We start from the raw sequence: 25188 nt of genomic DNA, 5'->3' as shown, positions 1-25188 counted from the left end.
GACATCTCAAATCAATCATACAAATGGGTTTGTCTTTTTGAATCAGTCTTCAGGATATAAAACATCTTAATTAACTAACACCATGGCCTTGCCAAAGCATTTTTCTTTCTAGCTATCACAGTTCCTTCTAAGATTAATCTCTGTATTTGAACAGTCCTTACTCAAGATATTACAAACTTTGTATCATATAATTTTCACACATCTGTACATGCTGGACATATATCAAAAACAATGCTTGAAAAATTTTACCTTGAACCTACTTTTCCTTCGTATTTTACATTTTCATTTGTTTGTTTGCACTTGCAAACTGAGTAAAATACAACTTTGTAATCTAAAACCCCCAATTGTTCCCAAGTCCTATTTTCTGCTTCCAATAGGAACACACTTTTCCCACTCACTGTAATTGTGTTGGCTTTCCCCTGCATTAAAGACTGCAACCTGGACCTATCACTGTAGAGACAACAGAAACTTTTCTTGATAGCGTTTTCACATTCAGACAAAACATACTTTGCAAAAACAAAAATAAAAATTACTGTGCTACTTATGCAAGTCATGCAGTAGTGAGTATAAATACTGTTAACTGAAAAAGTAAAATAAATGCATGATTACATTCCAAAAGAATTGAGAGTACCATAAATACCAACAAGACAGGACAGTGTTGTTTTAACATTACTCCCTATTTTACATCCCCTGACTGATTTGGTACCAATCTCCTACTGTCAGCTTCTATACTTTTATGTAGACCTAGACTACTGTGATTTTGAAAGAGGCTCCATAAAATTTATAGTTATTTACACCAAGATAGTACAGGCACAGCTGACGTTTTTCAAAACATGAATTTGAAACTTTCAAGACCAGAACTTAATGCATCATAATTTATGATACGCACTACTTGGATTTTAAATTACTCTATCAAAATACCCACTCATATTTGTTGTCTTTCATTTGGTAGGCTTTATATATGTAGTATTTTTTATTGAACATAAGTTCAAAATCTGTGATTAATTTTCTGTGCATCACGACTGCAGAATGCATTGGTTTCTAAAGGCTGCACTGCATTTATCATAACGTGAATACATCAGGAATCAAAATAAAAAGTCATACTCCAGGTCATGGTTTAAAGAAAGTATGCACAACAAGAAACAAAATTATTATGAGCTAAAAACAAGAGCCTTATTCTTTTAAAAAGAAAACTTACAGATCCTTGTGCTGAAACACAGAGTTGTCCTGTTCTTTGAAAGGTGTTAGGTTCTTGTCTGTGCCAGTTAGAGAATTTTACTGGGGTGCTATCTGTCCACTCAAAAACAACAGGTGTGTTATTACTGTATAATCCAATCCATGCCTCTGTTACATTTTCTGTAAAAGAATAAATGTGTTCAGATTTTAATGGTGAAGTGATAAATCCTGTTTTTCCTTTAACATGATACCACCATTAAAAATTATTCATGGGACTTTCATAGGCATGTCCTTCTTTCAGGAAAAAAAAAAAGCTGTATAAACTTTAGGAAACCTTAGTGATGAGACTATGTTCTGCGCTTGAAAACTAAATAGTTCCAAAAATAGAATCAACATACATGACAATATGCTTTAAAATCCTGAAAAATTAAGAGCATATGCGTTTTCTTGAAGTGCATGGGGTAGAAAAACTGACATGGAAGTGAAATATTACTTCATACAATTTTCCATGGCACGCTCAGCTTTAACTTCTGAGAGTTCTAGGGTCCAGTGACAGCACAGTTGTAGCCAGCATCTGACAAATACAGGAGAGACAAGGCTTGAAGTTTGATGTTAAGTCTTATTTGACCAACTACTACAGGAGAAGAAGCACACAGGCTTTCAGGCATGCAAGCCCTTCTCCTGAAAAGAAGCCTGAAGCAGCCTGGAGACAAGCAGCATACTGAAGCTGAATACAAGTTGAGAACAGTTACATCTATCCATTACAGCATCCCTGCAGATAATGGTATTTGTTACCTATGGAGGGCCTTTATAGAGGTGAGGAAGATGATAGAGGTTAATCTCCTAAATCTCCAAGTGTCACTGTGCCCCAGCTCTGCGAGAAAAACTCACAACCAAACTGTGCAGCTCTGCCAGCACACTGGTGTCAGTGACAGGCAGAAAATACTTTTCTTTGCCACCGTTATGACAACAAAAGTATTGGCATTGCTGCATCAAAGAGCTTTTGTTCATTAAGTTCCTTGCGTAATTACACTACCTCTCAGGATAATGTGACCTAGCAGAAGTGCTTTGATACGCCCTGCTGACATCAAAGGGGACTCTGCCCTCATAGTAACAGCAACAATTTTGTAGTGTGGATCAGGTCAGCTTGCAAGCAAAAGATACACTGAATTGGTTTTGCTTCTAAGCACAGCCCTAGTATAAGGTCGATGACTGAATATTTTCCAACAGTTTGCAAGGCACCAAGCAAGAACAGGAAAGGACAAAACTTAGCATGTTTACTATGGCCTCGCTGTGTCTGCTTCGTGGAGTCAGATCTTTATTTTAAGAATGGTTATTGGAAAAGGCATTTTTAAGATTCCTAGAATGGGCACACAACTCAATTTCTTTTTTTGCAATCATTTGTGTGTGCCATACAATACAGGGCTTAGAGCGTAATTAGTTAAAGAATGCATGAAGGGGCACCACAAACACTTCAATAAAGACCTGAACATTTTAACTCCCCATACTCACCACTTTCAAGCAAGTTAAGGAGCAGCTCTTCATCTGCCATGGAGGATATACTAATGAGCCAGCTGTTTTCACTTTGGCACGAGAGAGAAGCATCGTTCCAGCTCTTCTCCTCTTTATGAAGTCTGTAGCAGTGGCGATTGTGTGGGTACCAACCACTGCCACAACGAGTGGCATAGTACTTCCATGTATCTTTAAATGAGCACCAAAAAGTTCAAATACATTAGATAGAATGAATTGCCAAGCTTATGCTATGTTCATAATACATTCAGAGATTTTATTTTTAACCCTTCAAATGCTGCAAACAGAGTTTTCCAAGATGACTTAAGGAGACCAAAACACTTGCTCTATGGATCATCACCTACCAAGCAAACAGAAATTTCTTCCACTGGGCTAGTGCAAACACTAATTCACTTTAAAAACCAGTTTATCTCCTTTATTACCCCTGAACCTGGTTCAAAGACAGAGAAAGCTTTTTCAGATGCATTACCTACAGAAAGTTTGGATAGTCTTTCCTTACTACCTGAAACAAGCCGCTAAACTTTCTTTAAGTTACTAGGAAGGAGCTGAATCCATGTAAGTAACTTTTACAAAATCAAAAATTTATGTTAGAATAAAATAAATTCTGGTTTTATCTTTCTCACGGAACAGGAGCCTGAGTCATTCCATGCACTATATAACCTATACTCATTGTATAAACACTTGAAGTAAACGTACAACACTTTTTTGGTATATCAAAAGTACAGGGCATCATAAAACCCCCTGCAAATTTTGTGCTGTATTTATACAGCTTTCTTCCCAGTGTGCCACTGGTTAATTCCATTCACAATGAACACCTATCTTGCAGCTCATAAGTGTGGCTCTTATTGTAAAAAAAAAACGAATGAGCATTCTGATGTTGTAAGGAATCATGTAAATTCTGTTTGTATTAAAATCGTTTGTTCTAAGACTCTCAACACGTTTTCAAAGACTGAATTTAAACAGAAGTGTTATTACACCAGTTAAAGTAAACTGTATTCAATTTAAACTAGCAAACCCACACATTTAGTGCAGCTGTGACCCTGTTCTGCTGACTTTATAGTCAGGTGGCTTCTCTTGCTCACCTTGCACACCTACAAATAGGATACAGTAACACTGAGACACTCACCCAGCATTTCATACTCTGTCTTATTTAAATATTTTTTGCATATAAAAGGCAATCCAGATTCACATAGGTAACTGTTCCAGCCATACTTCAATCTTGGATTAATCACTGCACAATGATTTTCTTTAAAACGACTATCAGAGACATCTGCAAACACATTTTTAAGAAGCAGAAAATTACAAAAAAAAAAAAAAAAATCAGTTCTTAGCTGTAAAATGGTGTTGTAAAGTTCTTCTTCAATTAATGTATGAACATCCCTGCACACCCAAACTTCTAGCAATGTTATACCAGTACTATGGATATTTGAACATTTACCACGAATTACATGTGTGGCAATGACTTCTTGGCTGCTGCTCTCAGATGAGAGGCTGAAAGAAGCTTAAGGAGTGTCTATTATTGCTGGCAGAGAGACTTCAAAATGTTGCACATAAAGTCACAAAACTCATGTTAATGTGCTAATGGTAATTACAGCTTGTTAACATAAACAAATTGAAATCCCTTTCCTCCATGAAAGTAGCTACAGTTTTGAAATATGCAACTGGAGCCTAAAAAACATCTTTAAAAGTAAATGACAAAAGGACTAGACCATTAATACTTTGAACAGATTGATCTCACTTAATACTATAGCCCTAGAAGGGCTTGCAGTTCATGAATATGAATAAATATTTCTACCACAAAAAGGTACACTCATTCACTTAATTCAACTTTCAAACACAGCTGCAGGAACAGCAGTGTTGTACCAAGCTGCAGTTACAGAAATCATGTAATTATGCTGCTATAACATATTCAAGAGGAACATCCAAGTACTTGCTCTCCAGTTCACAAACATTAGTGGTGCTCCATCTGACCACTGCCAACCAGCATCTTCATCCAGGCGATTCAGGCCCATCCACAGCATCATGTCTGTGGAATTTAACTGCCCTGAAACAGAAAAAATAAACAAAGTAATACCGCATGCTTTCCTCAAGCTTTAAAATATCTACAGGCAAAGACCTGCTGGCCTGACTAGTTAAAATTGGAATAAAACAAAACTTCAAAGTCGTCTCCAGAAAGTTCAGGGTGATTGGCTTTTTTCTGTCCTTAGAAAAAGCCAGTTACTTTGTTAATCAACACAGAGATGAAAAGGAATAAGCGCAGAAACCTGAAATTCTTCAAAAACCAATCATTCTGCAAACCCTTCTTGCACGAGTTGTTGCTGACCTTAGAAGTTAAATCTAGAACAAGCAGCTACATCAATGCTAGCCTGTTTACATAAACACTAGCCTGTTTCAGCTTTTCATAAACCAAACAACTTTCAGAAACCTTTACAGCCTTGCAGGCATATCAAAAAGTTAATGGAGTAATTTTTAAAACTTCCTGTTAGCTTATATTCTTCAATTGAAAACCAGCAATAATGGGAAGCAATGGACAAGAAATCTGAGGCAACCTTTGCATCAGAACTCCACCACCCATTCCTCCACTTGATTTTCTCCACTCACAATGAAACACTCATGAAAGCCCTGCTTTCAGAAGGCTCTCCACAATTTGCCTGAGACATTTGCTCCAAGGGCAAAAACAAACTGCTTATCAGAGAAGGAGTAACATCCATTTATAGAGCTGGCATTTTTTCCATGCAGGCCATTTACTTTAAGCCTGCAGAAATGCTCCTGTCATTGCCATTTGGTGAAGTTCAGCTTACAAAGAAAACCTAGCAGGAAAAAGGGACACCAAGGTACACTGCAGAGAAGGTAAACACATGTATAATTCTGCAGGGTAAACAGACACACTCCCTAACCACGCTGCAGGATGAATATGAACCTCAGTGGGGAGGGAGAATTGAGAAAATGACACCCTCATGTAACATATAGCACCACTTCTGCACTTCAGCTTATTAAGGTGGGAACTTACCTTCATCCTTGCTCTTTCAAATAGCTCTGCTGAGGTGTGTTACATGAAAAAGCCCCACAAGCAGCAATGGAAGAGACATCACACAGGGTATTAGGCTCCTAAGCTTACCCATTTGCACAGGTAAGGAGGAAATCTAACTACAGGTTTCCTACAAGGTCCCCAGAGAAATGTCTACTCACTGCTAAAGTTACTAATGTAGTTCTGCTCCTCGGGGTCGGTGACACTGAGCAGGTCCCCTCCTTGCAGCTGACAGGCAGCCCGAGCCTCACGCCAGCTCAGCACAGATGCCAGGTTGAACTGGTAGCAGACGTGAGTGTTGGGGTTCTTCTTCCAAAAAATGTCACAGCCTCTCTCTATTCAAAAACAGACTCGTCACCAACTGCCCAAGACTCCAAACCAACCAGAAACACAACACTTTGAACAATTTAATTAATTAATGACAGCATTAACCCAATGGGAGCACGATTATGATCACCTTTCCTGTTCCTCTGTTAACACAACTGGCAAAGTAGGGAACTAATAAAATAAAACTTTGCTCCAAATTTCATATGATTGATGAAATATTCGGGAGCTGATCTGTAGCTGGTGGTCATTTTCACAACTCTCATGAAGCCAACACAGCTACATTTTAATTTATTCTGGCTAATCATTTGTTTCTAAAGCTGAATGTTGAAGTATTCAAACTGAACACCTCACCCAGCTTGTGGAGCAACACTCACTGCATCTCCCTGGATCTTGTACTCTAGAGAATAAACTTACTATAATTAAAAAGGATAAGCAAAGCTGCAAATACCATTTATTTTAGCGGCTGCCCAGAAATACCCACTAGAACAACACATTTACAGCTGTTTTTAAGATGCTTTGGAACTGAGGTCTGAAATGTAGCTTGAACAGGAAAGGCTTTTCCAAACCGCTTCTACTGATAGAAGACACTATTTTGCTTATTTACACAAGAAGCTGGAATATTCTCAAAGATTATACATCCAAAATCTTTTCAACAGCAAGTGTTTTTAAAGCTATTGCTTTTTAGAATTTTAGGCCCATGACATATCCAAGCAGTGCACAGAAGAACAGGAATGTGCAAGATGCAGTGCAGTCAAAAGCAGAACGTGGCTTTGCAGGAACAACCCTCAGGTTAAGTGTTCCACAAAAGCTGCTGTGTATCACTAGCACAGAGGGGTTTGGCTGCAGGGTGAGCTCAATGGGCTGCACAGAATAAAATCCTTCTGCTACCCCCTGCAGTTTTGCTGTTGTAATGAGGATTGAGTCTCGAAATTTGCTAAAGTCTTCCTAGGTGCTTTTTAAAAAGACATTGCCTTCTAACAGAAGGGAAGTAATCCAAAACTAGACTGTGTTCTAGCATTACTAGTAAAGAGCAAACTCTTGGAGTGGGGTGAGAGAAGATAAGAAACATCTTACCAGCATTTGGGCAAAACCCCCATTTTTCATCTTGTTCATAGTGAGTTGTTGTGGCGCACCACTCAGATTCCTTTCCATCTCTAGTACACTCATAATACCACTTGTTGTTATATTTAAATGGAAAAACACATGGGAAACCAAAAGAATTTCCCAGCAAGGTATATGTTTCTGGGGAAAAAAAGCAGAGATTAAAAGAATGCAGACCACAAAAAAAAATTTTTGTACCCATATGTTGTTCTTCCTATTTTTAGCAACAGTGATAAAATGTCTAAAGTGACTTTCAAATTTTAATTTATAAATGATAATGCAGCATTATGTTTGCAGCATAATTTTACTAAACAGAATGTTGAATTAATAACTTACGAAATTTTTCACTATGAGGCACATTCTTGTAACTTACTCCATTTACAAAAACATCCCAAACAAAAACCACAAAACCTGAAATCTGATCAATTAACACAAAGTTTGCATTTACATTTCAGAAAAACCACATAAAACAACAGTTAGTTAAATCAGTACACACTCAGATGCAAATTCTACTTATTTATTAGTCTATGACAGACAAGTAATTTAACATTATTCCCCTGCTTCTCCTACTCCTTATAAAGCAGATTTCTAATGTGTTTTCCACTCTCTTTGTCATTCTTTGGGAAAGGAAATGTACAAGACAAACGAATATTAAATAGACTTTTAAAAATAAGTTTTTATCCCGTGGAGAATAACAACATAGCTAAAGAATTGATGTTCCATACATCTATTACCACAATCAATGCCTTACAAAATATTTAAATATCTTCCTATTGTACTTTGAGAACCAAAATATTGAGAGAATCCAGTGAAACTGAAATATGTAAAAGCTTTACCTCAGTGAATGTCTCCTAAACCTCAGAGCTTCTAAAAAAGGTCAAAGAACCACAGTCACTCTTTGAATGAAATTGTTTATCAAAGATTCCACATTGATAGCTTTAAGACCAAAGTCCTTCAACTACAGAATCAGTACATACTGCCAGGTTCCTAGAGGTTTCTAGAGTTTAAGGCTGGCTGTGCACACATAAAAGAGCAGTTTACACATTGTAAATCCCCTTCTGATGTGAATGAACAGCAAATACAAGGAACAGGACAAAAAATTAATCATGACTGCTTTTCTGTCTGCCTGCTACCATGCTGCCAGTTACAGAGGGATTACCTCAATCCTGGCAAGAAACCAAATTCAATTGGTACAGACCTCTTACCACAGTTACATATATTTTAACTTTTTTTTTCTTTGAAGGTAGCTATCCCTCACACCCCTTGCTTGGTGGACTAACAGTCTGGTTTGCCTTCACGTGTGCATGAGTTGTGGTAGAAGGTGGAAAACAGAACCTGAAAGAAATTTTGCCAACATAATTAAATACTTTAGTCCTGAAACTAGGATAGAAGTGCCTGCTTAATGCTGATCCTCTCCTCAGCTCTCTGAGATAATGCAGTAATTGGGCTAAACCAGGTCTACTTTCACCTCACTGTGTGTACATGGCAAATGTGTACAGCATCTCATGATTTAAACATTTTCTGTCTGGTCTTATGTATAAATTCCATTAGGCTTTAAAAAAGAGGTTGGGCACTGTAGGACTTTCGCAGTTATCACAGGACCCAAACAAGGAGCTTGGTGAGAACAGAGCTACGCCTGCAGGGGAAACCACCAAGATCAGATCTGGAACCAAACACCCAGTTCAAGTGGGGAAAATCAACAACTTCAGTCTGAGACAGCGTGCAAACATCAGGTGTCTCCCTCCACAGAAATGCTGAGGAAGGGGTAAAGGTACAGGCTGCTGCCGTTTGAAGTCGGTGGGTTTATCTTAGTCCTTAAACCTGGAAAACTCTTCAGGTCTGCAGACCTGATGTACCTTCCTGCACCTTCACTAGCTGTACAGCATGATTTATCAAAATTCTGATCTCTGCTTCACAGTTTGGTATGTTCAGAGTCCAGGTGTTGAAAATGCTGCAGACATTGGTCCATGCACACTGCAATTACAGACTGATTTGCAGTGACAGGAACTCCAAATCCTTTCTTATCTCTTTTTGAGTTTATCTGATAATGGAAGCTACAGGACAGGCAACAACAAATCATTAGTAACCCTTTTAATTTTACAGGTGATTTGAAATGAGCATTTCCTGGTTTGTAAGGATATTGGTGGGTTTGGGGGTCAATTTAAAGAAAGAATATAAATTGTGTGGTATGCTCATCTCAACCACTGCACATAAAATACCCCAGTAAAATAAAACTTTGAGTCCCAAACCACAATAGGGAATGGAAGGCATCACAAGCATCTAACCTTCCTCCAACAGAACTTCTGAAACTTTTCCCAGCTATACTTCTGTGACAAAATTTTATTCTTACCTTGAAATGGGTGTTCACAAAGATCTTCATCATAGGACATATACTGTTTCCATTGACAAGTAGATTTTTTTTTGGCCACAATATATTTACTGTTTTCAACTGCTAATCTGTACTCTGATACACCAACTAACTGTTTTCCATCACAGTTCCACCATAAGGAGTATTGAGTTGAATCACACTCAAGCATAGTCAGTGGCTGTTCTGGTTTGCTGACGTTCAGCCCGAGGCAGGTACTGCTGCCTATGTTGAAAAGCCGACGGCTGGATACCCATTTCCAGAGCATCTCTTCTGAGAGCTGACCACAGTCTTCCAGAACAAGGCCAGCTCTGTCCACTTTAATGCACAAGCTGGAATTTTCACTCTGGATAATAAATATCCCTTTATCTGCAGGGGGAAGAAAACCCAACAAACTTTCAGTCTGTAGAATACTGCAAGTGATTAAATAGTATTAAAAGGTGAATGTTTTAATTGTAGCTATTTAGGAAGAAAACTGAAAATATCCATAACCTGGCATTCCAAAAAACTAAGGAGTACTGGTCTAAATTTACTGCCAGCTGATTTTTCTAAATATGTGGACTAGTTGAAAGCTCACAATAATAAAACCAGGAGATATTTCTCAGGTTGGATAGCCAAAAATAACCCCAAACAAAAACAAGAGGTGCCCAGATAGATCACTCATCTATAAAGAAAAAAGCCACTGGTCACCAAGATAGAGTAAAGGTCACAGTAATGGAGCAAAGGTTGAAGTAATAGAAGTCATGCTGTATATTACAGAATAATTCCCAATGCAGATTAGAGAGTGCAATTAAAGTAAAAGCTAAATATTTTAAGACTGACATTACCATATTCATTGCTCTGCAACTACAGAGAAAGAAAATAAGCTGCATTGTCAATAGGACACATAAAGAGTAGGATTTGTCTATATCATCAGAACTGGTGGCCAAAGGTTAAAGTATGCCTTTCCTATTTGATACATATTGTTCAACCATCTGTGACTACCCTCCACAAGAGCAGATGTTGTGGGGCTAGCCTGACATCCCAGATTTTTTGGAATCACACAGAAATTCACTGAAGTATGCGACATCATGTTATAAGTATGTGAAAAGAGTCAGCTGTTTAATGCCTTGGGAGCAAAAGTTTAACTGATCATATAGACTGAAATAAAAGGGAAGCTGAGGAACTGAAAATCAGCAAAATGTAAGCTTGTAACAGCTCAGCTACTTGATTCACTCAGAAATCCAATGGTAAATAACCCAGGGAGTTCTGCTCACATTATAGGTGAGATATTTATTTTACACCTCAGGAGATTATGTGTTGAGACCCTGAACAGCACTTCCATTTTGCCTTCAAATTTTACACAGATAATTTCTGTCATGCATGCTTTCAAGTTTCTGTAACTCACTACACCTATCATACTGAAGCCCTGACTACGATAATAAAAAATCCCTCTCAAACTGACATAGCCCACAAATAAAATATGAGATGCAGAGGTCCACCCAGATGCTGAGTGTCTGTATTTAGTGCATAGAGCTTAGGTGTGGCCCTAAAAAATGAAGATGTTTCAAGCAGCACCATGACAGTGCTGTGTAACAAGCATGCAGGAGATCAGTAAACAATACAATGTGTATACAACAAGCAGAACAGAGAGAATATGGAGTAGGGAGAGGTTTTTAATTACAGATTCTGCATAAAACATATAATGGCTTAAAGAGACCTGACACTGCAGATTGTGTCACTGCTCACAGTGGCTCTTTCCCCAATGGCTATAGAGATTGGCAGTCTGATGGAGCAGGAGCAAGCCCTTCTGACCAGCAGCAGGTGAAAACCAGCCTGATACATGAAACTGTCAAGCAATTCAAGCACTTGGCAGCTGTCCTACATTAAGTCCTTAATCATTTAGGGGTGAACAAGTTTCCTTTGGCCCACGGTAACTCTTACAGCTCTCAGGCGTTTGAGCTCACTGGAAACCTATCATACCCTGTGACAGATAGCCAGATTGGCCCTATGCTTTTGAGTTTTCCATGAGGTTTTGCAGTTTGTACTGGTTTCATTCTTCTTATCCAACCCACTCCTCCATGGGCAACACAGGTGTCTCTATCTACATGGCCAGAAGGAGTTTCTGCCTCTCATGCTAAGGGTATGCCTTTTCCACAGCAGTCTTATCTTTGCTGACCAGAAAATACACTCTTAATTTGCTAGATAACTAAAATCTGGGATGTTATCACTAGTAAACACTGATTAATGGGTTTAATTCACCAGGATACTGGGATTCACATGCAGATTGTGAGTTTGATGAAGTTTATATCCACAGCACGCAGCATCTGGGGCGTGCATATACAGCACCTTCCTGAGGTGAGGGGAGCAAGACCACAACCCAAAGGTGAAGGATTCTCAGCCTTTGAAAGCCTTTATCTGTAAGGCTCTTAACAGTTGCAATGACTGCTGAGAAAAGATAAGGCTGTTTCCTAGAGTATACAAATAACCCATATGGATGATCTCTGTGAATAACGTCCCTTTTTCATTCTGGGGCAACTTGTGCCAAGAACAGCCAGACCATAATTCTTGAGCCCCCTTCCAAATGTGGTTTCCATTCCCCACATACAAAATGCAATTGGCAAGAGAGCTGTGCTGGCCTGAAGACTGCCAGGAAACAGCCAGCTCACCGCAGAAGTAAGACATGAGCGATGGCAGGCTCAGTGACAGCTCCAAGAGCTCCAGCTCAGCTCTGTTTTCAAGTGGGGCATGGAGACAACTGGAGCAACATCAAGCCTGGGAATGCCTCCAGGCTCACCGCCTTTCAGCTTGCAGAGCTACACCATCCACTTCACAGCTGGTCGTGTAAATGAGGTCTGTACCCAAAGTCCTGCAGATGAAGAGCTGCAACGGAGCTCTGTGGCCCCAGAGACCCAAAGAGGAAAGAAGATGATCCACGCTTTAGAAACTGTGTGGATGAAGGGAAGTCTTTAGAATAGATCCAATTCTCTACACCCGTGCCCCTCCACACAAGGACAAGGTGATAAGAAACATATTCCTAGAAGACAAGCCTGGTGCTGATGTGCAGCCCCAGATGAAGAGCTAATTGCTGACCAGTACCTCCAAGTTCCTGTTTACTTGGGCTCAAGACAGCTAATCGGGAATAAATGGCTGTGACAAAACCAGGCGAACAAAACAGTTTCATTTCCTTCCTCCTTACCTCCCATTTCCTTCCCCCCCAGAAAAAGCAGTGAAGAACTGCTTATGCGATAGTAAAGAAGTAACTGTGATTTACTGGAAATGAGAATAAAACCGTCCCTATAGTCTCCGGGTGCACGGAGGACCGCAATGGGCAGCGGAACGAGCAGCAGCGAGGACGCGAAGCGGGGCAGGACCCCGGAGCTCCGCTCGCCGCCCCCGCCCGTGGTCCCGGAGCGCTCGGAGCCGCCGGGGCTCGGCGGGGCGCGGGCAGCCCGGCGGTCCCGCACGGCGGCACGGGCTCGGAACGCCGGGCCCCGCTCGCCGCGCCGCTCCCCACCCCCGGGGAGCCCCGAGGCGTCACTCACTCCGCAGGGAAGGCACCGTGTCCCGGCCGAGGGCGGCGGCGCTGCGGCCGCCCAGCAGCTGCAGCAGGAGGAGGAGGAGGAGGAGGAGGCAGCCGGCCCGGAGCCGGAGCCGGAGCCGCACCGCCGGCATCGCCCCGATCCGCCGCGCTGCGCTCCGCCGCGGGACCGGAGCCGCCGGCCCTGCCCCGGGGAGGGCAGAGCCGCGATCCCACCCCGGCGGCCAAGGAGGGGCGGCCCTTGGGCTCCCCCCGCGGGGCTGCGGGAGGGGAGCGGGGCAGGTCGGTCCGGGAAATGCCTCTCCTGCAGCTCGGGCCGTCTGCCCGCGTCAGAGCTGGGGATTCAAGCGGACAAAATAGTCTGTAATAACCTTATTTTCCCTCTGAAAACAGCTACTTTCTCTTGCCTGTATCCCAAGTACTTTTATCTTAAAAAGAGCCAGAAAATACGGAGAGACATTGGCGGTGGGGGACAGTCCGTGTTCCCGGGTTCGCTGTTCTGTACCTGAACATCCCCACTGTCCCAGACCCCACTCGAAGACTTGTGTTTTTAGCTAGGTCAGCTTTAACCTCGAAGTCATTGTATGTTTTGGCATGGGAAGAAATAATTGTCATCTTTCATTTCGCTCATCTCTGTCTTCAGTCGAATATTTGCAGGAGCTGCCCCCCCTGGGCTGAGTTTCAGCCTTGCAGAAAGTCAAAAGCAGAACCTCTTGATTAAAAATAGAGTAACTTTATGGGAATCCACAGGACTGTTTGTTTTTAATCTGCAAATAGCATGTTTCTGGTGTGTACTTTATGCAGAGCAGATAAGTATATAAACATGTACATAAGTGTAAAAAAAATGCAGTGTTGGAATTGTGCCTGTTCCCCTGTATTTACTTCAGTCATGATACAAGGATGGAAAACAGAAGCCTCTGGACTTGGGGAAATTTCGTTCTGATAGTTTGGTAGAAGAAGGACTTGAGAAGCAAGAGAAAACAAACACTCAGGAAGAAGTAGATAAGTGGATCCCCATTTAACAAATTATAAAAGTGTCTGACAGAACAAACAGCAGGAAATACTACTGCAGAAGCTGGGCTAGCCAGCTGACCTGACTTTGCAAGACAGAAGGGTTGTAACTCTCATGGAGAGTTGTACCTTTTCTCAGGAAAGCTGCAGCCTTCTGAAATTTTCAGATTCTGGGAGAGAAGCTTGCTAATGAGCCATTTATGAAAATCTGGCCATTCAGACCTGTCTACATCTTCTCAAAAATGTTTGGCCACTGCTTTGAGTACAGAGCTCCAGAAAAGGGTTTTTCTTGCTGGGTCACACTGAGAAATTCAGCTCTGTTCATGATAGAACACTGAAAAATAATGGTGCCAGAGAGCAAAAATGAGGCTGCTGTGGGAAGAAGTCCCACTTCAACTGTATTTTTCTGCTGATTTCAGCAAGATCAAAGTAATCACATTCTGATTATGTATTCCTAATAATAAAATTACCAAAGTATTCTCTGTAAATATTTTGCTAAATGTAAATTAGCAACTTATTAATTCTAAGTGGCTTTCCTTTCTATTTTTTCTTTTCTATTCAGTTCTTTCTCTTTGACTAAACAGTTTTTTACTGTTCTCAATCTATTTTGTTCTGACCAAACTGGTAAATCCTTCCTAGTGCAGCTATATAGTTATACAGACCTGGCTATTTATAGCTAAGGTATACTTATTTACAATAATAAGACATCTTGGCTGGCATAGTGGCTTGTAGAACCAACATGATTGACAACATTTTCTGAAGTAAACTTGATGTCAGTTTAGAATATCTTGCTCGTTAAATGGTATAAATTTCCCGTTTTTTTTTTGGGGGGGGGGCGTTGGTTTGAAGCTTTATCTGTCTTCTTTAAAGCATTTACTGCAGTGATTTGCCTCCTTTATTTTATTTTCTGTCTGGAACTCACTTTCTGTAAATATTTTTTTTTCTTAATTTCTTTCCTAATGGCCTGTTCTCTTCCTTTTGCACTTGTTTGAGCTGATCAGCCTTTGCTATTCAGGTGCTCTACACAAATGTTCAATTCCTTCCCCTATCTTTTCTTAGACTTCACCTTCTGTGTGAGATCTATAGAGAAATATGAATCCAGTGCATGTTCATAACCTGCATCCACAAATAAAAGCCTTCATTAAGTCAACATTCATTCAGTTTGCTTACAAACCCATTGCTTTAGCAAGGCACACACACACATCCAGTGTGTCATGTGCTCAGCACCTCCTTACACAACAATTTCTGCACATAATCTGGAGTCTGAAGACATCTCATTTTTTCCCCCAGTCAGCCAGAGTGGGAATAACAAACCAGAGAATACCTGGGAAGAAAAAGAAAGCCCAAAATTCCTTGCATTAGCAGTGCCCAGCAAGCAATAATTCCATGTTTTTGGAGGCACTGTCCTACATCTTGTTTGGATCTGAAAAATGACAGGCATTTGAATCCACTCCCCATTTTCATTCACCTTCCCTTTCACTTAAAAGTTTTGCTGTTTACCTCAGAGACAGAACTACTCTCATTTATCAGCTCTGCCAGCCATGTTACATCTGGGTATAATCACTACAGGCACTGCTCCCACATGCCTACCTCCTCTGACACATCCCAACCATGACCAGTGACAACCTTCCTCCTTCTGGCAGCCCCACCTGTGTGTTTATGTCACAGCACTCCAGTCTCCTGTACTCCCAGGTAATTGCTGCTGCCAGCAGGCTCTGCAGTTTCTGTCCCTGTCAGCTCACATTGGGTAACACGACCTTACAGAACAGCCTGTACTGGCCAGTTTCAGGTTAAGTCAAATCCCCAGCTGTAAATTGCCAGTTTTATGTTCTTTAGTCAGAATGTGGTTTTTTCCTAAAAGCGACTTCTTAGTTTTATTTCTTAGCTGGTTAGCTTTAGGCTAGAAACTTCCTTTTCAAAGTGAAAAACTCCTTTAAAGGATGACAAGTGCATTACTCTTTAGAGTAATGACAAGAGCATTACAAGAGCATGATTTTATGCTTCTAAATTCTGCTAAATAGCAGCTATTCTTCCATAGACATGAAATGGAGAGAGTTACTACCTATGTGGCTCTTACTGTGCCACATGATCCATCCCCATGTGTACCCTAACCTTTCCAAGCATTCCATCCCTCTTCCCCCTAGTAAATGCTCATTTGGCACAAGTCTAGAATAGTTTGCTATAGTATATGATTTAATAATAGGCCAAAATTTTACTACTACTACTATAAATCTAGCATGTCAGACTGGCTGTTGATTGGCAGTTATATCAAATGTAATAGTAGGCAGATATTCATGTAGTTCATTTGACATGGCATTAAGGGAAAAAATCCAATTTTTAAGTACTTGTTATAAAACATAAATGGCTAATGGGGCCAGATCTGGCCCATCCCTCTTTGTTTCTCACAAGCCTTTCTTCACCTTATCCTTTCCATTTGAGATCCTTGGCAAAACTGTACCTGCTGTGTCATTCATCCTTCAGTGTAACAGAGTCTTTTTTTTTTTTTTTTTGCTATTCTCGTTAGTACTGCTGCTGTGAAATCAACAGAAAAATGAAACAGTTTTTGCAAAGATTTGCCACCAAAAGAATGCCTAATGTGTTCCCAAAATAAAGCTATTAATATTACACTTTCTATTTACTAGAAGACTGTGAACAACTCAGGAAGAACAGACAACCACTAACAAAGTATTATCAGTCTAGTTGGAAAAAAACTTGACTGGGTGTAACACTTGGAACAAATATATATGCTTGCAGAAAATCTAGGGCATAATGTTTGCTCAGTGCTGACATCTCCACAGGTTGGGAGAGGGTGTACTTTTGCACCTTGTACACTTCTTCCCACAAGAGCAGATCATGTTTTCTCAGCCGTGCTTACATGCTCCAATATTAGACTCCAAAATCCCACAGCTAATATAAAAACACTTACCGTGTTCATTAGAGAATATATGCATGAGGAAACACAAAGAAATTTTACTTTGCCTCTTTGTTTAACCAATTTCTTCTCAGGTGAAATAAACCTGGTATTTGATACCTTACTTTGTATTCAGTAAAAATGAGTAGACCTATTTCTTTTGTTATCTTCAGTATTCTGCTTTCTGGTAAATCAGATACAGAGTCAGTCTCATACCTGAGGATTTATGAACCAGCATTTAAGAAAGGACTAAAGAGAAAATATGCACTTTGCTGTGTATTTTCAAAAACAAGTTACTATCGTTACCCTGACAGAATGGGTGTATCTCTAGCTTTAAGCAACTTGTGCAATTTAGGGATCTGTATGAAAGAATCATAGAATGGTTTGGGCTGGAAGAGAATTTAAAGATCATCTAGTTCCAAAGAAAGAAAGAAAGAATGACATATGTCATCAAGCAGTGTTCCATAAATAGGCTGCTTGCAACATTCGTCCATTAAGTCATCTCCTTGAAAAATAAAAGGATCACAAATGAAAAAAATCTAGACATTAAATTTTACGTGCTGTCTTATAAAAGTGGGGAGGAAAATAATTTCTAGGGTATACCAAAGCATGAGAAATTTGCTAAGATTTGTGAAATCATGTAAAAACAGTGATAAAGACACATGCCAAAATGGAAAATGAACAATGAACAAAAAGAAAACATATTATAAAATGATTCAATTTTACAATCTTTATTCAAGGTCAAGTAACTACTTTTTTACACAAACAAGTTGAATAATTTACTGGTTTCTTTCAAATAGATGAAGCTAAAAATGTCTCTTCTTTCTATTTTTAGATTGTGTGTGATATGTTTTGGGGGGCAATAACTCCATTATACACACAGCAAAACAAACTTGAACTTCTACATAAAGGCAGATGAGGCATGGGGAGTATTGCACTTGACACCCAAATCTTGTATCCCAGACTCACTACCCACTAATTACATTACAAAACAAACTTGAATGCAATCTGGACATTTACAATACAAATTAACATGCATCTTTTATAAATCAAATGAAAAATTATCCATTTAACATACATTACTGAAATTGCTATGCTATAGGTTGTATGAGATATACAAATACCATGAAATTGCTGATGTTAATTCTTTTATTCGATTTCACTCATTAGTGAATAGAAGTATTACTATTAAAAAATGTTTTGGCCACTCTCAAGGTCCAGCCTCAGGTCAAAACAGTGTTTGTGAAAACAGCAGAAAGACTTTCATCTCACTTACCACATGCAAACTCACTTATAGCTTGGCGGAGAAAAAAAATTAAAAAGAGAAAAATATGAATTTTGATACAAATTCTACAAGATGAAAATGATATAGTTAGCAAAAAGGGATGAATACCACTCTTGTTTCTAGGGTGAATGCTAAATGAGATCCTCAAAGTTCTTGAAATCTAGGAGTTCAGTCAAAATTTATGATTTAAATTAATGCTGTTAAAGGATGGCTCATATGTTTGAGTCGAGTTATTTGATATCCCTCAATAATAGAAACCTTCCTCACCAAGTCCTTCTATTTTCTCTCTTCTGATGAATTCTTAATTGTCTCAGTGATTTCCATCCTGACAACTTGGGAGGTGCACAGAAAATTTACAGCACAGGCAGTCACAGCAGGGAAATCACAAATCATCCTGCCTGGCTCTAGTACATCTTTGATAATTTGGAGAGAGATTGTTAGGAGGAGCAATTGGACTGTAAACAGAACAAATTGGATGTCTGCTGATGATTAGAAGACACAAGTGATGGGAAGAGGGTGAGAAGGTTTGTGAAACGAGCTCTCCTGTAGGAACAGGGAATGTAGAGCACCAAGCATTTGATATGAAATGCAAGCACCGCTTCATTATTAACATTTGAAGGCTGAGATGTGTTGGAATATTGAAATGGGCGGCCTACAGGAGAAAGGCTTTAATCCTAATATTGAGCAGCAAAATCAGATCTCAGAAACAGAGTTTAAAAGGTATTTAATAAACAATATAGATTTTTATCACTTGAAAAGTAATAAAAATATTTTAATTTCTTTCAGAGAAAGTTTATAATTTGATAATTTCTACATGAGAAACAAAACAGTAACAGATAACCTACACAGGTGAAATCCAGACTTCCCTAGTCCCTTAGGCAAACCTCACTCAAGTGGAATCTGAGCAGATTTAGGAGTCAGTTCTGCATCCCATGAGTTTATCCATGTGCCAGGGAAACAGGATGTGGTCCCACATGTAAAAAGCACTGACATCTGTGAGAGTCTAGTGGTTGGAAGGGCCACAGATGCAAGCCTTTATCTGTGCAGTTTCCACTAGGAGATATGCAGGAATGCCAGAACACAGATGTGAATCTGTTCCAGTTAAATCACAGACATCATTCCCATCACTCTGCTATAATTTTGTACCTAATACATGGTTCTAGCATCACCTTCTTTCCAAAGGCATCTGATACTATTTCTCCTTGCACAGATACATGTACTATAGGTTCTAATTCACCGATAGGCAGTATTAACCAGTTTGTTCAAACAAAACAATCTTTGTAAACCAAAACTAATAGTTTCACTGAAACCAGATCCACATCTGTAGCCATTGACTCCAGTAAACTTTGGATCAGGCCCTAAAACAGGCATGGGTCAGAGCTAGCTAATACACCAGTCTCAGTTCCAGAAATTATGGAGGATATGGAGACTGAAGTTGCACAGACTTGGTAAATATTTATTACAAAATGGACATCAACTTTTTCAGATCAAATACATTCAGATCAATACTTTTTCCGATCAAATTCCCTATTTACCTTAGGGAATGTATGTGATCATTTGTAACAGTGTCAAAGTACCTTTGATTTCTAAGTCTTCTTTTCTAAGTGCCTTCATATGTACATTTTGACCATCTGTTTCAGAGTAGCAAATAATGCAGCTGAAAAGTGATAGTAAAATGTAAAGTTCATTATTGTTCCCTTAAAATTGCCCAATGTTGTAATTTTTCTATGCCAGCATGTTAGCTACTTTTATACTTTCTTTATCCAGTGCTATACATACTAACAGATGACAATTTTAAATTTTATGGCAAATCATTTGTTATTAGCTAAAATGGAGATTTAAGATCCCTCATTAACATAATGGAAAAGAATACAAAGTGAAATCCATAGATCTTTTTGTTGTTTAGTTTGGGGGAAAAAACCAACCAAACCCAAAACTGAACAACCCAGCCCAAAGGAGATGACAATGTTCTTATGCACAAGAATAAGCAGTTTGGCTGCTGGGCATTGAAAGAACCTCACAATTTTGGACATATCAACAAAAGAGTACTGTCTTTGTGTGTGATAATAAACCTTTTGTGTGAACATTTCTGCATGTAAAGGGTTCCTGAGCCACTCTGTGTGATGGTCCAGCATGTGAGGTGTATTGTGAGCACCCACATCATTTACAGGATGCAAATGGTGAAATGGAGTTCTGCTAATCCTCTGGTTTAAAAGTGTGTCTACTGGGGTCTCTAATTTACAAATATTTATCTTTTTCTCTCTTCTCTGTACCCTTTATACTAGAATTTTAAAAAAACAAACCAAAAGTGAATAAAGCTTGATTGGCTTGATTCAACTTTCCCTGAGATAATCCCAGGGTCTAGGTCCTTAAAGAACATCAAAGAGCAACAAGGAAAAGGAAAGATAGAAACGGGACAAGAAATAACAATTAGAGAAGAAAAGTTTCTGTATAAGTTACATTTACAGAAGACAGGCAATATCACTACTAATTTTTTTCTGGTGAGAAAATAGTCAGGTCACATGAGAAAGCTCAATCCTCAGTAGTTTAAACTGCATTCGTGAAAAAAAACAAATATATTTTCTAAATTTAAACCAGCCCACCAAATAGACTGGTACAAATGCATTCCTAAACACCAATTTATGGGATCGTGTACATGAACACAGTAGTATAAAGTTCACTGTATATATCTAGTTTAACAAAAAATAAGCTTACATGATACTTTATAATCCTCAGGAAGATTAAAATTATTTGTGATGCAATTTTTTTAAGATGGGGGTTTTAACAATAAAGGGTCATTTAAAAAAATATTTCTACTAACCTTTACTACTAATACATTAGCTTTATTTGTCCCACCACAAGATGTATATTCTCTAACAGAATGGTTATACCACTGCAACTTGCAAACAAATATCAGCTGAGAAGAAACAAGTTTAGATTTAGATTTCCTGCCAGTAAAACTAAGTTTGGAGTGTTAGAAGTGCTAATAGAAATCTGAAGTCTGCATGGGCCTTTTATGCTTATCTTGGTTCTTGTAAGTCACATTTTTAAAAGTGGTTGTTGAGCCTCTGTACAGTGGATTTGTTTCCTAGAAAACAAAACAAACAAACAAAAAACCCAAACAAAAACTGATTAAATGGGAGTCACACAATGTTTGTATAGAAGTATACAAAGTATTCTTTGAGGAACTTTGGAATAACTTTAGTTAGCTCAGTTCCAAGGCACTGAAATTCAGACTGATCTGAATTCAGGCAGCACAAACCAGCCTGGGGTCAGGAATCTGCTTTCCTCCACATCTGCCTCCCAGAATAAAGTAATGCACATCACCAAACACCAAACACATCACCTCATCAAATATGTCCAATACAATTTGTGTACCAAATCTGGCAGTTGGACCATCATAAAAGCAGAGAATGTCTCAGCAGGTAGACGTGACTTGTCATGGTGCTCTTGTCACATACAGCACCTTCTGTATGCTGGGACAAGGGCAAGTCTCACCTGAGCTTCTCATCCTGGCCTCTCATCAATCACTTCCTACCCTTTCCTCTCGTGTCAGAAAAGAAAATTAAAATGCTTCTATCAGCTGTATCCTTCCCTTTCCTCTTACCATACCTAGCTCTCCTGAGGGATCAAGATAACATTCTCAGGTGGCCTTGCCTGTAAGTTAGTGATTTTTCCCAGGTCAAAAGCTGAAAGGCTGACAGTGCCCATTCTTGGAAAAAGTTGCATTCACAGGACTTTGTAGGAGAATGGAGCCACGTGAACACATTGCCTGTCCTCCTGACACCCGCCAGAAATGCTTACTCAACATGCTTTTTTTGAAAAGATTCTCAGAAGTCCTAAAGCTTTTGCAAAAGGGCAAAAAAAGCCAAGGGCAGAAAAGAAAGAAGAAAAGGGAACATGTGGTGTAAGCTCACATTAGATGCCTAGAGCTATAGATAGAAAAACAAGGCCTGGATTTCTCTGTCCTTTCCCCCACATTTGGGACAGCTCCATTCACTTCTGCTCGGTGGGAGTGGGCTTGGATCGTGACAGAGGCCAGGAACAACCTCCCTTTCCTAAAGAAGCTCTGTTTCTGGGCAGAGGAGTACACCTTGGGCAATCACACAGGCAGACAACAGCATGGCTAGGATTAATCAAAGATTGGATCCTATTTTAAAACAATTAATAAAAAACCTTAAAAAAATAAAAAATTCTTACATGTGGAAGAAATTAAACCAGGAGATTAAAGACTAGATAATTTTTGTCCATTAAAAGATCATAATTTTACTTTCTAGAATACTAAACGTGGCAAAAACTTACCAGCAAAATCTATCCATTTAAAAGAACAAAATCAAGACCCAGAATTTTACAGGCAGTTGTGCATCATGTAACCAACATAAAGAACCTTGTATAAAATCAATGTATTTCACGTACCGTTTGCCATTTTACTTTTGATTTTTCTGCTTCAAACTTGGCCACTTCCTTTCGGTCATGAACTGACACCAGTAATTTCCATATACAAAGTAAAACAATGCCAATGAGAATGATGGCAAGGGTGACACCCACCACTATCATTGGGATATTTGGATGCTGTGCACAATCTGTGAAACAAAAAGAGTTATGACTGTGGATAACCAATCAAAAGATTTTAGGCAATTAAAAACAGCCAAGAGATGCGAGGAGATTCTCATTTGCCATGAGCTGGGCATGCCTTTTTCTTCAAGTTCATGTTATTTTTCTCCTGCTACCTTGTAAAAGGGTTTGTGAAACCAGCTGAAAAATATTCCATTGAAATGTTTTCAAAATTATTTGCTAACTTACTCTACTGCTCTTTTACTATGACAATTAGAGGCTGCTGTATACAGACACAGATTCTGAAGAGAAAAGTCAGAAAATTTATTTCAGATCTGTTTAATATAATTATAAAAAAACGGGGCTAGATTAACAACAATACAAATTTTAGAATGCTATGGCTGGAGCTCTAGTTCAATTAACTGATATTCAGCAGGTTGTGGAAGAAAAGATTCTAGTGAGATCTAGGTCAGGGTGAAGTCAACAATGATTTGATAAAATAGAGGAAATAGCATTTCTCTCATGAAAACAATGAGGAAAAAATTCCTTCAATTTGTGGAAAAGGCTGGACTGGGCAATAGGAAGGAATTTTCCATTTCAAGTTCTGCAATCAATTTTATGATAAAATATTTAAGAGAGTTAGAATTAAAACTGAAATTTTTGCTTCACCAAAACCCAAAGAAGTTCAGTTATCTTAATATTAGAAAGTACTGTCTGTGAAACTTGGTGAACACTACTATTTTACAAAATTTTCTGCTGAACCATGGTTTCAGAACATTAAAAATTAATTTCTGTCTGGTTTGTCTTACATTATTGCATTTCACATTCTGTTTTTGCTTGATGGCCACAGTTAACTAATTCTGAGGGGCTCTGGTTTGAGCAGTGGCTGGTGTTCTGGCTACTGGTGCCATATTCACTTCAGTTCCATGATAAAATTGTATTTCTAGAGAATTTCTTGAGGTCTCATCCCAGTTCACATTTTAAGGTCCAGGAGCAGAATAGCAGATGACAGTGAAACTGCTTATTGTAGTGTTGTGGGAGGGCCAAGACACAGAGGTCAATGGACTGTGCCTTCTGTAAGACATTTCTTCTTGGTTTTTTTGGTGTTTTTATGTTTTTGTTTTGTTTTGTTGTTTTTCTTTTTGTCAAATCTACTTTAAATGCATAATTAAGGATTTAATAAAGATAAAATCTTACTTTTAAATTCTTGAATCTTAGGGATTTATGGGTGTACTCTAAGAGGTGTGATTCTTTAGTACTGGCTTTGTTACAAGCACCTTTGCTGCACTAGAAACCTATACAAAACCAGACTTATGTTCTTATGGCAGGAGCTGCTTTATTTTTTGTGCAGTAAAATCAATTTCATTCTCACTTTTTTTTTTTTTAGAGAAAAGCTGCACAAAGGCTTAACAAAATAAACCCATTTGTGGAAACAGAAAGAAGTTACAAACTGCATGGCTTTGCCTAAAACGTAACTAATATTTAGTACAAAGACATCCTTATTCCCTGGAAAATTCTTTGGCTGCTGAAAAGTGGTATTTGTGTTCTCTCCTGTCCTACCTGATTAAGAGATTTAAAGAAAAATCAGTAATGAAACAGCTGTAAAAGAAGAACTAATGTTAAAGGAAGGACATAAAGGGACCTGTTCTATATCTGTTAGTTTTACAAAATATTTAAAACTCTGTGAGGGCTGGAACAACTCTCCTATGAAGATGGGCTGAGTGAGCTGGGGTTGTTCAGCCTGGAGAAAAGAAGGCTTCAGGGAGACCTTGGAGTACCTTCCTGTACCGGAAGGGAGCTGGGAAAAGACTTTTGACAAGGGCATGTAGTGGCAGGACAAGGGGCAGTGGCTTTAAACTGAAAGAAGGTAGGTTTAGATTAGAAGGAAATTCTTTACTGTGAGGCTGGTGCAGCACTGGAACAGGCTGCCCAGAGAAGCTGTGAATGCCTCAACCCTGGCAGTGTTCAAGGCCAGGTTGGATGGGGCTCTGAGAGTGGCATCCCTGCCTGTGGCAGAGGGCTTGGAACTAGCTGAACTTTATTGTCCCTTCCAAACCATTCTATGATTCTAGGATACTGCAACATTAAAAAGAACTATAATTATATTTTAGAATTTCATCAGGTGTATGGAATTAGAGTAACTTGAACATTTGTCCATCCATTCAATATATAGAATTTCAAAGTGAATTATGGTTTTATCATATAATGCAAATGGTGTTGGAATCATCCTCTTAGACCTGCACAAGCTTTTGAAAAAATTAACTTATTCTTACAGCCCAAGGATCATTTTTCTCATTTTTCATTAGAGGCCAAGTATTTATGTTACCACTGCATTAAATAAATACTTGAGGAGCTCTTTGGCTGGGCAGAGAAGAGCTAC

The 25188-nt window shown here is 39.1% G+C and overlaps 2 protein-coding genes across 2 annotated transcripts in view; both read right to left on the bottom strand.

The window, feature by feature from the left end:
- PLA2R1 (phospholipase A2 receptor 1) overlaps positions 1-13181 on the bottom strand; it is a 35733-nt gene extending 22552 nt beyond the window's left edge. The window contains exons 1-8 of the mRNA XM_062498326.1: positions 13052-13181; positions 9513-9896; positions 7136-7303; positions 5896-6069; positions 4637-4750; positions 3833-3976; positions 2689-2877; positions 1199-1356 (exon numbers count right to left, since the gene is read on the bottom strand). Of these exons, the coding sequence (XP_062354310.1) occupies positions 1199-1356; positions 2689-2877; positions 3833-3976; positions 4637-4750; positions 5896-6069; positions 7136-7303; positions 9513-9896; positions 13052-13181 (1461 nt within the window). The remainder of the gene's footprint in view (positions 1-1198; positions 1357-2688; positions 2878-3832; positions 3977-4636; positions 4751-5895; positions 6070-7135; positions 7304-9512; positions 9897-13051) is intronic.
- An 8056-nt stretch (positions 13182-21237) lies between these two features.
- Positions 21238-25188, bottom strand: part of ITGB6 (integrin subunit beta 6) — a 29640-nt gene continuing 25689 nt past the window's right edge. The window contains exons 14-15 of the mRNA XM_062498745.1: positions 22671-22837; positions 21238-21342 (exon numbers count right to left, since the gene is read on the bottom strand). Of these exons, the coding sequence (XP_062354729.1) occupies positions 21238-21342; positions 22671-22837 (272 nt within the window). The remainder of the gene's footprint in view (positions 21343-22670; positions 22838-25188) is intronic.

Source organism: Cinclus cinclus, chromosome 9 (genome assembly GCF_963662255.1).
Source record: "Cinclus cinclus chromosome 9, bCinCin1.1, whole genome shotgun sequence".
Taxonomy (NCBI): Eukaryota; Metazoa; Chordata; class Aves; order Passeriformes; family Cinclidae; genus Cinclus; species Cinclus cinclus.
Note: the sequence above shows the minus strand (reverse complement) of the source record. Positions and strands in the feature narration are given on the sequence as shown.